This window comes from Theropithecus gelada, chromosome 1, assembly GCF_003255815.1.
Source record: "Theropithecus gelada isolate Dixy chromosome 1, Tgel_1.0, whole genome shotgun sequence".
In the NCBI taxonomy this organism is placed as follows: domain Eukaryota; kingdom Metazoa; phylum Chordata; class Mammalia; order Primates; family Cercopithecidae; genus Theropithecus; species Theropithecus gelada.
This window is the reverse complement of record NC_037668.1, coordinates 158,552,713-158,566,702: the sequence shown is the minus strand read 5'-3', so window position 1 is coordinate 158,566,702 and position 13,990 is coordinate 158,552,713. Positions and strand designations below refer to the sequence as shown.

The window sequence follows — 13,990 nt, the reverse complement described above, 5'->3', positions numbered from 1 at the left end:
GAAATCCTTTTCCCTCTGATTCTTATTCTCAGATTTTCATACCCAGGGAATTTTTTTTTTTCTTTCCTGTCCCAGGGATCTTTCTTTCATCAAGGTGATAAATGTGGGCCAGCGATTTTTAGTCAACAGAGTCCAGGACTACATCCAGAGCAAGATAGTCTACTACCTCATGAATATCCACGTCCAGCCTCGCACCATTTACCTTTGCCGGCATGGAGAAAGCGAGTTCAATCTCTTGGGGAAGATTGGGGGTGACTCTGGCCTCTCCGTGAGGGGAAAGCAGGTGAGTAATTAGTCAGCACACTGGATTTTCTAGGCTTAGAGTTAGAAGGGCATGGCTGAGGTCATCTCTTTTATCTCCTTACTTAAATCCCATTTGAACGGAGGCTGTGATTCCATAGTCAGGCAAGTGCTCAAGGGGTGTTCTTGCTCACTGCGTCTAGCTCTGTATTGAAGTGTAGATAACTTGGAGCCATTTCTGCTGTGATCGTTCAGCCATCAGATATTCACTGGGCACAACTTGTGTACTTAGCAATGTACAGGGTGCTCCAGTTAAAGTTCATTTCCTTTTGGGTTTATATTAACTATGTAGCACCTTATGGATTTTGACCATGGCTATGCACATTGTCCATTACAGGCCACGTTAGCAGGCTTTGTGTATGTGTGTGTTGAGTGTGTGTGTGTGTGTGTGTGTGTGTGTTTTCTTTTTACCCTTAATTTTCATTTTTAAACCCCAGTTTGCCCAAGCTCTAAGGAAGTTTCTGGCGGAACAGGAGATAACAGACCTCAAAGTGTGGACAAGCCAGTTGAAGAGGACCATACAGACTGCTGAGTCTCTCGGGGTGCCCTATGAGCAGTGGAAGATTCTGAATGAGATTGATGCTGTGAGTAGGAAGCTCTGAAAGCCCAGAAAAGCCAACAAGAGTCTCATATTCAGGCAGGAACTCTCAGAAGTCACTATTTGGACATTTTTATCTAGGAAACTAGAACCACCAAGTAAAAACTCTGAGGAAGCTGACTCTATGGCCGGTTCGGGGGCTCAGGGAGGACAATTGCACCCCCAGTCGGGGGTTTCCTGCCTGCTTCAATACCTGTGCCAATCATGGGACCCAAACCAATTTTTGAGCCAGCCTTTCTGGCACCTGGGGAAAGTGGGGCTAACAAGGACTCATTTTGTTCCTTTGTATATTTGCCTCCTGGGAAAAAGAAATAGCTAACAACCTACTTCTTTACTTTCTGCTTAGATAATTTGGTCAGCTATTCAGAAAAGTTTTTCCCAAAATTTCTCTTGGCTTTCTCTCTTCTTGAGCACAAAAGTGGACATTTCTTTTTCTTTTTACTTTATTTATTTATTTTGTGAGACGGAATCTTGCTCTGTGGCCCAGGCTGGAGTGCCCTGGTGCAATCTTGGCTCACTGCAACCTCTGCCTCCCAGGTTCAAGCAATTCTCTGCCTCAGCCTCCCTAGTAGCTGGGATTATAGACACCCACCACCACGCCTCGTTAATTTTTATATTTTTAGTACAAATGGAGTTTCACTATCTTGGTCAGGCTGGTCTTGAGCTCTTGACCTTGTGATCCACCCGCCTCGGCCTCCCAAAGGGTTGGGATTATAGGTGTGTGCCACCGCGCCTGGCCGACATTTCTTTTTCTTTCCTTCCTTCTACCCTTTTATTTTTCCTGCAAAGTCTCCAGTCCCTTCAGTTTCCCTCCTTCTCTGCTTCTTGTTCCTTTTAGCCTCTTGACTTTCTTGACCTGTAAGTTCCCCCCCTAGTAGTAGGAGAACATGGTAGCTTGAGCTGGAGAAGTTGCCTCCTCCCTGCAGTGTTCCTCACCCGGTGAGTCACAGACACTCTGTGACACTCTGCGACACTCTGTGACACTCTGGTCACAGGTGGCCACAATACATGAAAGGATCCAGCACAGTGCCTGGCGCGCACTAAGAAACTAGCATTCTTTGGTGTCATCTTCCTTATTTGGGATGAGGCTGGTGTGGGACAGTCTATCTCCTCAAGCCAGCTTCAAGTGGCTTTTTGCAGGGCGTGTGTGAAGAGATGACCTATGCCGAGATTGAGAAGCGGTACCCAGAAGAGTTTGCACTTCGAGATCAAGAGAAGTATCTGTATCGATATCCTGGTGGGGAGGTAAGACACCTTTATCATGTAAAGTGACTGCCTAGCCCCTTGCTGAAGGTTTAGCTTTAATTTGGAGGAAGGATTGAATGTGATTTGGAGGTTCTAGGCATCATTTATCTTCCTTCCCTTGGGTCATTTTGGTTTCATTTAGCTTAGACAATCAAATGCCTCATTAATTGTTAAGATTCCCAGAGATAAGGGTGACAAGGCATCCTCTGTGTTCAATATGTTTTAGAATCAACACAATCATTTTTATTTCTTTTTTTCCTTGTACTCTCAATCCCACCCCCACATAAGTGGAGTCTCCAAGTAAATATATGGGATAGGAATTATTTCTCTCTCGTCTTGAGTGTTTTAGGCTATTTCCTTGTCTAAGTGGCTTCCATACTCTAGGGATGTGTGAGGCAAAAGTAAATAAAACTGAGTGGTGGAGGTACAGGAAACCCCTAGGAATCTTTTGTTGTCTCAGTGCCTGAATGAATCTGTGGGAAGAAAAAGCACATACACACAGGTTGAACTCACACTTCCTTTTCTTAACCTGTAGTTTTCTTGGTCTAAATATTGCTCTTGAAAGATCTGAGTTTTCTCAAGAGACACCAGGGCTGGGGGCAGGTGATATGAACTCACTGAGCTTCCAGGAGGAAAGCCAGCTGAGGAGGAAGAAGTGGCCTTTAGTCTCCAAGGTCCAGCCACTGACTTGGCTGCCAACTTGCACCTGGGCTTCTGCCAGCCTGCCCCATTTCCCTCCACAGTCATACCAGGACCTGGTACAGCGGCTGGAGCCTGTCATCATGGAGCTGGAACGTCAGGGCAATGTCCTCGTCATCTCCCACCAGGCTGTCATGCGCTGCCTCCTGGCCTACTTCTTGGATAAGGGCGCAGGTGCCTTTGAGGGAGGGGCTGGGAGACACATCCAGGGGGAGAGGGCTGGACTTGCAGTGGCACCAGGATTCCTAGGAAACAGACCTCCCTGTCTCCACTCAAATTAGAGTACTTTCTCCAGACAGCAGTGTGGGGCTCCCAGCAGCCACTAGGTCAATGACTTGCTGAGTTCGCCCTGCTGCTACAAGAGCTTCCAATGGAGAGTGGCTGCTACTGGTGCTCCTTGATCCTGCCTGGCTCAAAGGCCAGTGTCACGCTGACACTCCTGGCAGCATCAGGACAGTGGTTGAATATCCCCAGCCTGCCACGCTGCTTACTAGGAGGGTGGTATCTTAGAAGCAGCAGTTGTTTCTGGGTAAGGGAAGTAAGAAGGTGCCGCCGCCTTCTTCCATACTTCCCTTCCCAATCTTCCAGAGCTCTTGGGAAGCCTGCATTGTGGAGGCTGAGCTCAGCATCCTGAGCTGCTGGGAAGCTGTTGTGGCCAGGTATTACGGGCCTTTGCTGTACGCAGGTGAACCCCTTCCATTGGGCTCTCTGGCTACAGTACTTCTTCCTGTTTTGCCTGCATGGAAGGATCTAAGATGGCCTTATTTCCTTCCTTAGCCACTCAGAAGGTTGGGTGGCTTTGTGGTCTGGAGTTTAAGGGAGGAGTTGTACAACTCTAAGAGGTGGTCAGAGTAAGGGAAACTCATGAGCTCTGTAGATTATCTCTTCCACTAACTTGACCTTACTCCATAATACTAAGAGACTTCCCTCACCTGGTCTTTCTGTTTTCAGATGAGCTACCATACTTGAGATGCCCTCTCCATACCATCTTCAAACTTACTCCTGTGGCCTACGGTAACTATGCGCAAAGGGGCTGGCGGGAGCTGGGAATTGAGGAAGGTCAGAATTTTCTCTAAGGTTTGTCTAGAGTTCAGCTTCATTATCCCTATACACCAGGGAAGCTCCATCAGTGCCTTCTGTTTTGAAAGGGATGTATGCATGACTATGTGTATTGCAAAATGCATACATTCCTTTGTGGTATACTTTCCCATAATGAAACTAAGGAATTTTCCATTGAACCTTTTTCCTTAAGTCCTCTCTTTCCTTTGTTTTCTCAGGGTGCAAAGTGGAAACAATTAAACTTAACGTGGAGGCTGTGAACACGCACCGTGACAAGCCAACTGTAAGTATTTTCCCACAATGACCATGCCAGTTTCCCTGCCACCTTGAGTCTTTGAAGCTTTGGCATCAAGAGTCTGGGGTTTCTTTTATGTACAAAAGGGAAACAGATTCAGAACTTACTTCCAACATAGTTCGCTACGTCTGAAAGTGATGTTGGAATTATTATTTTTTAAAATTAGTACCCCTTTCATGAGTCTTAACCTTGAATGCTGGCTCCTGGAAATTCAATTAAATATGGAAAGTGTTTGGCTGAAGTGAAATGCAAATTACCACCCCGCTCCAACCCCAAGTGTCCCTTTGGAAAGCAGAGTCCAGAGGAGCCTATAAGGTGAGGGTCAGGAGGTGTAGGTTCGTTCCTAAGTCGGTCCCTGGTAATCTGTGTGGTCTTCAATAAGCCCCTTCCTTTCTTTGGGTCTTTTTCCTGCTTTAGAATGTTATGCTCAAGAAGCTTCTCCCTTTTAGCTCCCTGATGCTAGGAGGCCAGACCATGGCCCGTGCCTATGAGGGAGCCTGTGTGCAGAGGAGCAGGAGTGAGGGAAGCTGTTGTGGTTACAAGCGCATTATTAACTGTATGAGTGAGCTTTTGGCTTGGCTTTCATTTGTGTGGTGTCCCTCCATTTCTAATCAGAACAACTTTCCCAAGAACCAAACCCCTGTAAGGATGAGAAGGAACAGCTTTACACCTCTGTCCAGTTCGAATACAATAAGGCGTCCAAGAAATTACAGTGTTGGGAGCCGGCCCCTCAAGCCCCTCAGCCCTCTCCGTGCCCAGGACTTGCAAGAAGGGGCCGACTAGCCGAAGACCCAAGTCAGCATTCCGGTGGTGTAACCGTGTGTTTCCCTCCAGCCCTGGCCTCCTGCCTTTGCCACTAATCACCAAGGAGTCATTTAACTTCCTCCCTCCACCCCCACCCCTGACACTTCACCATGAATCTTAACACAGAACATGAGGTTACGTGTTTATAGGACAACTTTAGCTGTTCTCCAGTTTGAAACATCTTTCCACCCAGGGGCAAGTTAGCAAATCGAGTCTTTTAGGACAGATTATCAGATGGGATGGTCTGGAGGAGGAGGAAAAAGGCCCCCTTGGGGCTGAGCATGCCCCACGCTCTTGGTTCTTCTCTCTGTTCTCTGGTGTCTTACTTCACTAATGTCCTCGTGTTGGTGAAGTGTTGGGGGATGGAGGGCGGGTGAGCAGTGCGGGGACAAAAGTCTATTTTTCCTTCACTTTCGTCTCTTCATTGTGTGTTTTCCTCACAGTCCTTACTTGACTGCTTTCTTTCCCCACTTTCATGTCCCCTCTGGATTGTCCAGTGTAATGCATGACATTGTGGTGTCTGTCTAGGAAGGACGGGGTGATCGGCAAGAGACAAGTCTGGCCCAGTTGATGCTTTCTGCAGTGGGTCTAAATGGATCTGGACTGGAGGAGTCTTTCCTTTCCTTTCTCTCTTTCTCTCCAGCTAGGTCCTGCAAGGGCCAGCCTAGGCTACAGAACATCCACAGAATATTCTGGAGCTTGCAAGTGGACATAGGGTGAGAGTTCTTGCCTCCTTTCATGAGAAACAGTCCTAAGTCTTGGTTGCCCTGGGGGAATCTGGCTCTGAGCATGTGGGAAATGTCTTGGTTTTTATTTTTAACTTAGTCAGGCCTGGGTCTTTTGAGGTCCGCAGAGTGGGGTTTAGGAGAGTAGGGTGGGCTCTAGCTCTTACAGGACTCTTGGTGAGTAGTCATATCTTTTCTCCCATGGCTCCCAGGTTCTTTGCCAATCACAGCAACTTTTCCTGCCAATCCAGTATCCTCTGGGGCTGTTTAGAAGGGCAGTTAGATTCAGGAGTCACCACTGATGTTTGAATTGCTCAAGGCAAGAGGCAGAGAAGAGTTCACTAAAACTGCTTATTTTTGAATACTTTCAGCACACTCTCCTTTAGAAGAAATAAACATCAAAACACAATAGTTTTTACATGAGCATTTTTTTCCCCCAAATGTGGAAAAGCTTGATGATGAATTTAATCTCTCTCATTGGAGTATTCTTTTGTTCATAAGGAGAAACTATCTCATCTTGATGTCCAGAGAAGTCCTTGGAACCCTGTGGGATGTAGCTCTTAACTGTTTGTATTTCCCTATTCATTTCTGTCATTTCATTTTCTTTGTAGGGTTAAACATAAAATCTTCAGACAAGAAATTCTTAGCCCCTTGATGACCTTGATGGCTTATCCTCTTTCCCAATTTTGCCTGCAAAATATACAAATATATGTATGTTTTTTTGAGAGGCAAGTTTAGGGTTCTTATGGGATTTTAAAAAGAGATAGGTGACTCCCCACCTTAAAGTTATCAGCTTGTCTTTTAGAGGTAGCCAGTGGGAAGAAGTTAGCTGTTTTCCAAGGGTATTTTCATTTGGTAATGGAAGACTTTTTGCTGTCGTTCTCATCCAGGAGTTTTCCTTAGAATCTCCTTTAGAACTGTTGAATCATAAACATGTCTGTGTCTACCTTATGCTTAATACTGACTCAGAATCTCTGGGGTCTGGGTCTGGACTTGCATGTATTTAAGTAGCTTCCCGGATGATTCTGATTCATAGCCCGGGTTAAGAACTCCACCTTAGAAAGTTAGGTGGAAAAATACTGGGATAATAGTTCCTCAGACAAAAGTGTCAGCCTAGGAATTCTGAATTCCTCATCATCCTGAGAGGACAGTTCTTTGGGTTTGATGTTTGAGCAGATCATAATGTTAAATGATATAACCCCCTGGAAGGCAGGCTGCTGTGTTTGAGGGTTATTCTAGGTTCTAGTCCCATCTTTAACCCTTTACATTGCTGAGTGATGTGGAACAAATCACTGAATTAAATAATTGCCTCTGGATTTTAAGCACCCTGGGGAGAGGTACAGACCCTGCAGGATGATAAAGGTTGTCTTCACTGGCAACTGACTCCTGACCCCGAGTCCTTTACTCATGTGTCCCAAGTGGGATACCACAGCCAGCTTCTAAAGGCTGCTTACGTAGATTCTTCTCAAAATTGTGTCCAATATGTTAAGTAACCTGCTATTCTTGTTTAGTGGTTATATAACGTGTACTTAGTGTCTTTGTGGAGCTTTGGGCCCGTGCGGGCAGGGATAGGGGAAAGATACATAGAAGTAGAAGAAAAGGTCCTTGCCCAGAGGAAGGTTATTTTAAGAGACAGGACACGTAATTTATAACAAGTGGACATTTACATTACAGCAACACTCTGAGTCTAGAAGTGTTCACCATCACATCGCTTCTCCTGACTTTCCTGTTGTCCTATGGCTATGAGACTACAAGGATTAGGGGATGGGGATGCCCCCACCACCACCAACGTGAGAATGAGATATGGTTGGGGAGGCATGTTTGGCACTTTTACAAGATTGCATTGTCTACATTCGCTTGGATGCTGGCATCTGTAGCCCAAATGGGCATTCAGCCTTTCTTCTACTGTGAGGTGAGAGTAATTCAGAGCTAGTGAATGAGAGGAGGGAGCACTTTTCCACAGACTTTGGATTAACACTGTACCTACTCCTAGCAAGAGGGGACTTCTCTAACAAGCTAGCATTGTGTTAATCTGTCATTAACCCCAGCGTTAGAGACAGGTCATGGGATGTTCACTGTGGCTCTCAGCCTGCCGCTATTTCCCCACTCTCCCCCGTGCTAGTTTGCTTTCTCCAGAAGAGGAGCTGAGGTGGTCTTATCCTGACAGGACATGAGAAATTGGAATTTGAAAAGCAAGGGCTTCAGCATCCTTTAGTTTCTAAAGCAAGATCCCTTCAGAAAAGTCCAGCAGGAAGAAGCCAGGAGAATGTAGAATGGAAAAGAGCTCTTACTCCAAATTTTAGAGAAGCTTCATCTCTACTTCTCATCTTTTCTCTCCTGGTTTTCTTACTTGAATGCATATTGGTAGTCTGTATACATTACTATGGTTATGTCTGTCACAAGTCCTACAAAATAAAAATGGACTTAAAGTACTCTCTGCTGAAGCTGTAAGTTTTGTTTTGTGAGAAATAGGTAAAGACATTAGCATTTAATCTACTGGAAGAAGCCATTTGCTGTGGCTTATACCTGTAATCCCAGATACTTGGGAGGCTGAGGCCAGAGGATCACTTGAGACCAGCCTGGGCAAAATAGTGAGACCTCACCTCTAAAAAAATTTTTTTTTAAATTTACTTGTCTAAAGTGGGGAAAGGGAAGTTATTCTGTTTTCTTATTCTTGCTTCAAGTCTATGACAGATTTGAAAGAGAATTCTAAAGCAGATTTAGAGAGCCTGCTTCTCTTCTTATCTCCTAATCCCTAAATTGGAATTTAGCTCTTATCTGTATTGTTGTTGTGTTTTGGTAAAGGGATGATTTTACATTGAGTTGTAAAGTAGAATAAGACAAGCTTCTAGAAACTTGCATGGTACTAGGGATCTGCCCTATATCTTTGCCTCTGGTGTTCTATTGTTGTTGTTATTGTTTGTTTGTTTCCGAAGAAGTTGGAGTTAAGGACACAATATATTTGTACCCCTAGACTGAATGGGTGAGTATTCCATATGAGGATCTGGGTAATCCTCTTTGCAACCCACATTTGGTCTTCAGAGACACTGGCATTTTGAAGAAACATATGATATAGCTGTTTGGAAATAAATTCATCTATGTTACTTTTTTTTTTCTTTTTTTTGTGAGCAGGAGATCTTAATTGACAGAAACTCATTGGTGGTTGGAGTGGCCAATGGGCAAGGGAAAAAGTATCCAGTAATCAGAAGAATTGTATCTGGGTTATGTAATCTTATGCACATTCCATTGTCTTTGCCAAGCCTGTAAGCCACGTTGTGTTCATTGTCAAGAAATTTGACAGATTTACCCAGCTTTGCTAGTATGTATTTTGACTTATTGAAAATATATAACAACTGAGTCAGGTTGCAACACTGGTGGGGTAGAATTGACTTTCCCTGAAGGTGACACAGATATCAGAAGTGTGTCCAGGGATTTAATTTAGACCCATACTGTCCAGGAGACTGTCTCTAGTTGGATCTCTGTGCTGACTGACTTCAGTGTCTGTGTGCTGACTGACAGACTCTGGTAGTGTCTATATGTTGACCAACTGATAGACTAGTAGGATCTGTGTACTGACTGACTCTAGTAGGATCTGTTTGTCACTGCAGACTCTAGTGGTGTCTATGTGTTGACTGACTGACAGACTCTAGTAATGTCTATGTGTTGACTGACTGACAGACTCTAGTAGTGTCCGTGAGCTGACTGATAGACTAGTAAAATCTGGGTGTTGCCTGACTAACGTTATAGGGTCTGTAAGCTCACAGTCTGCCTGCTTTCTGATTGTACCCACTGAAGTGTATGTACATTATGGTAATTCTCTATTAAATGTGTCTAACAAAGAAAGGAATTAAGCCCTCCACATGTTTTCTTTATAGGGGAGTTCTGTACACTATGATTTTAAATAGACATTTCTTATACAGTAGTGGCCAAATTCTCATCATTTTGTAAAAGATAAAGGTTATACATCACTTTTATGGTATTTTGTGAACTCAGCTAAGGGAATGCCTGTTTAGAGCCTGGAGTTGTTACCTTTACTTGAAGTCATCTCATCCAGTCCCCTGCTTTAGGGCAGAACTTCAGTTCCGCTGTTCGTTTCTGAAGCTTCTGTGTCGCCAGCTTACCCTGTTCTGGAATGTTGTATTCCATTGGATAGGGCTGCTATTTTTAGTCAGCCATGCATTTGGCTTTAACACTTAATCTAGTAAGTAAAAATGAGCAGAAAATTTGGCATTTAAAAATTGATTTTAAGGGTTGGCAAAAGTATTATTTCCAGTAAGCCTTTCACTGGATATCTGTGACCAATGTTTACCTATGCAATGTTTTTGTATCTGAATTGCTTATGTACATTTTATATTATGTTGACGTAACAAGAAGATCAACTTACGCTGGTATGGTGATGCTTTTGCTATGTGGGGCTGAGCATCTCTGGGTTGAATGGGAATGGGTCAGATTGGGAAGCCTAGGAATAGAGTTCTACTGCAGATTTCCTAGGCACTGCTCTATTGAAAGTAGGAACATAAGTCTTTAGCAACATTCTGATTTAATTGGGTGACACTGATAACAAAGTATGCCACTCAGATCCATTTAAAGTGTGCATAACTGTATTTGAAATGTGTTTTTGTGTGTGTGTGTGTGTAGAATGGGTAAATAAAATTGTTGAGTAACTTGAACCTATCAGAAGGCTTCTGGGTTTTTTGTTTAGTATTTTCAGTTGTGTTTCCCATCCCTTCCCCACCCCTAAAACTTTGCCTCATGCTGCACAAGGATTCAGATTCAAGACAAGCCACGAGTTCTCACTGTAATTGACGATCATGGTGTATCCATGGCTCTCTTCTGCCACCTTCTGGGGAAGACAGGAAGAACATTATGGAAAGCACATGAACTTCAATAGTTATGTGTACCTGTTGGCACTTATGCAAGAATTAAGAAACAATTACATTTCACTGCACTATGCAGTAATTCCCATTAGCAATATGTAACTCATGTTATTTATTATAAAGAAGACTTTTGGAGATTTTTTAGCACTTAGTAGACTGTTCCTCCTAAAATGTGATTTGCCCATTTCTAAAGAGATTATGGTCACGGGTATAAAACAGCACTTAATTTCTTTTGAGACAGGAAATACAGATGGGATTGTTTTACCCTTCTCATGCCTTATTCCTTGTTACTTTAAAGACCAGAAGCTCATTAGAAATGCAGAATCCCAGGCCGCATCCCAGACCTCCTGAGTCAGAATCCTTGTTTTACCAGGACCACCAGGTGATTCATATGCACATTTAACATTTGAGAAGCACCATGCTAGGGGAAAAATTTCCCACAAGGTAAAATGTTAGATGCCAGTTACTGGGAAGAAGTTGATCTGCTCTAATGACTGATTTCAGAATGGACTCGTATAACTACAACAGTAGGGACCCTCCTCAGAAGCCAAGTAGCCCCTGATTACAGTGTCACTTTATTGGCATGGTGTTTTGGCTGACATAGCCTACACGATCTCCTTCTACCAGAGGGATCCTGACTGCTTCTGCTTCATATCTTGGATATGTAGCTTATGGTCCAGGTCTGAAAGGAGTGCCTGGTCCAATATGGTCACGAGGTCAGCTCCTCAGGGAAAGAAGCCCATGACTACGCCATTCGAGTTTGCCTGACTCCCCAGAGTCAAGGTGTGTGTGTAGGCACGCCAGTGTATTCATGCATGTGTATGGATGTGGGAATGAGGAGGTTGAGGGAGGAGGGAAGGTAGGGGAAAGATTCTGCTCTACTTTTATGTTCGCTGCTTGGTGGTGGTGTAATAGCTTTGTGTCTCTTCCTCTCTGGCTTGTAGGCAGCAGAGACCACGCTGGCTGTGCGCAGACGCCCCTCCGCAGCATCCCCCATGTTTCCTTGCTAATGATGTGGATGTTCAGGCCACACCTCTCCAAAGGACTGGGATCTACTGAAAAGCTTGGGATGTCAGCTCCACAGAGGCTAGAACAGGAAGTTAAGTGGGAACTGGACTTTGGGGGCCACCAAAACGAGGCCTGGAGAAACGCCACCACATTTCCTCCCCTCCTGCCTAATGGGAATATCAGTTACACTGAAAAATTTAACTTTCCTGTGCCTCAAAACATTTAGCAACCTGAACCAATGACTTTTTGTCATCTCTTTGCTGGGTTTGGTCCAAGTCGGTCAATCTCATTCTGTATAGGCATTTAAAATCCTAGCTGTGACTGTCTGCATCCTTTGCTGGCTCTTTTTTGCCCAAAGTGCAAATGCACTTCTTCAGATGTACTTTTCAAGTGAGAAGGTAAGAGCTGGTCTCTGCATCTGTTCCAGGCGAGCAGGCTAAAGTCTAATATACATATACTAGCAGGTACCATTTGCCACATTGGAAGCAAGAGACAAATCAGGTGAATGGAGAGTCTTCTGAGAAATTCAGTCCCTAAAACATCTTCTGCAGTGATAGAAGAACAGTGTCAGTAGCAACCTTTTCATTTAGAGAACTTTTTCTTGTTCCAGGCCCTTCAGGACAGGACCTGACTGCAAGACTCCCCGAAATGGGTACCCATCTTCTAAGTTTCCTTTTGTAGCTACTGCATTTTCAACTTGATGCATGTGCCTCTTATGCATCAAGATGAGGCTGATGTGGTTCTCCCAGGTGGTTGGGAACGTGGGCTAGAGAGAAAAGTAGAGTGCCATGTATATCACATGAGTAAGTCAAGAAAGCTCCTTGAAAATCAGCCCGATCAGGGAGTGTTTTGGCTTCAGAACAGGTGGAAGGAGACCTGCCCCTCTGTGGGCTCTGTCACCCTGATGCAGTCCTTGAGAGAGCTGTGGCTGTGACTTGGAGGGCAGTAGTCTCCTGATACCTGCCTCTTGGCCACTTGTCACTATTGTGGTCACTGGTCTCTCATGTAAAAGTGAGGGTGACGGGGTCATGGACCAGCGCCTCAGTGCATTAGGCATCTGCTTTCCCTTACAGACAAATTAGATAACTCTTCCCTAGTGATTGTCAAATGTATGAATATATCTCTGTAAATGTGATTTTGACATGTCACTGTTCCTGAAGAGCATATGGAATCCCCACAGGATATTATATCTTGCAAGGAAAGTCTATTTTTTTAAAGAATAGTATGTTTTTAGCTTTACTTTTCTTTCTTTCTTTTTTTTTTTCCTTTTCACTCAAATGCTCACTTGCTGGGCAAAAGGGTGAGTAGCAAGAAAAGTAACGAAATGTAGCTTTTCTCAAATGGTTCTTTTATACTGTGGATGATACAGAACTCTGTTACCTAAGATGTGATGAGCTGGGCTGCAGGCGGTTCAGCATCCAGCAACTAGGAGCTTCTTTTCTATGCACAAAGCTGCCTTCAGGAAGGCTTCTTACCCTGTAGCAGATGATTTTCATCTGGCTGCCTACCACATGCTGTACTGTAATGATTTTGTTGTGATATGGATTTCTCTCTGCATCAAAAACTGTCTTTTGACGATCAAACAATGTTTATATTTAGTTATTTATTCTATCCATGTAAGGCATTTTTGAGTTTTCATGTCACTGTTTGCATGTATTTAATCAGAATGTAATATAGTTTGTGTTGTCAGGTTTTTTTTTTTTTTGTAGAAATTTAGATAGGTAGACCTTTTAAGTCTAATGTCATATTAGCTTAAGTTAATTTTAATTTTCCAGAATGTAGATATCTGTCTTCTGTAAAAGGAAAATAATGATGTTAAGGGACAGTCGATTTTTTGGAATACTTTGTTTCTCATTGATTTTTATTATAAGTGTAAACCAAGAGATGCATTTCTCTGGAGAAATGTTTATCTCCTGGATTAATAAAATCATGCTAAAAATGCAACTAATATGCATTGCTTTTGTAATTAGAAAATACAATAAAATTATTTTTAATTAAAAATGCAATTTTTAAGATAACACACAAAAAGATAACATTTGGTACATTATATGTATGCAAAATACTAACATTGTCCAAAATGTGTTTGAAACTAGCTTAAAATGATTTTCAAATTATTAGATTGTATGTATATTTCCAACTAGTAATTTTAACCAGTTCAAGTTCCACCAGCATTTCAAAATGATATCAGTAAGATTGTGACTGCCATGCATTATTGACATCCTAGAGTTTCATTTATTTATTTAACAAATATTTAGCGACTACCTGTTAATTGCCAGGCAGTGACTAAAACAAAGTCCCTGACCTTTGTCTAGAGTTTATTATTGGAAAGGAAAGGTTAACAGCAGGTTTGTAACATAACCCATCTCTTTCTACTGGGGAT

At 43.3% G+C, this 13,990-nt stretch overlaps 1 protein-coding gene across 4 annotated transcripts in view; it reads left to right on the top strand.

Annotated features, from left to right (window-relative positions):
* Positions 1-13,602, top strand: part of PFKFB2 (6-phosphofructo-2-kinase/fructose-2,6-biphosphatase 2) — a 47,570-nt gene extending 33,968 nt beyond the window's left edge. For 2 of the 4 annotated variants that reach the window (XM_025392769.1, XM_025392776.1), the window contains exons 9-15: positions 76-283; positions 738-884; positions 2,039-2,143; positions 2,887-3,016; positions 3,794-3,856; positions 4,120-4,184; positions 4,812-10,399. In XM_025392769.1, coding sequence (XP_025248554.1) covers positions 76-283; positions 738-884; positions 2,039-2,143; positions 2,887-3,016; positions 3,794-3,856; positions 4,120-4,184; positions 4,812-4,979 — 886 coding nt within the window. In that variant the 3' untranslated portion in view covers positions 4,980-10,399. Of the gene's footprint in view, positions 1-75; positions 284-737; positions 885-2,038; positions 2,144-2,886; positions 3,017-3,793; positions 3,857-4,119; positions 4,185-4,811; positions 10,400-11,546 lie in introns of those variants that run through there. The other 2 variants (XM_025392783.1, XM_025392789.1) reach the window with 2 other exon arrangements.
* Positions 13,603-13,990: the final 388 nt, after the last annotated feature.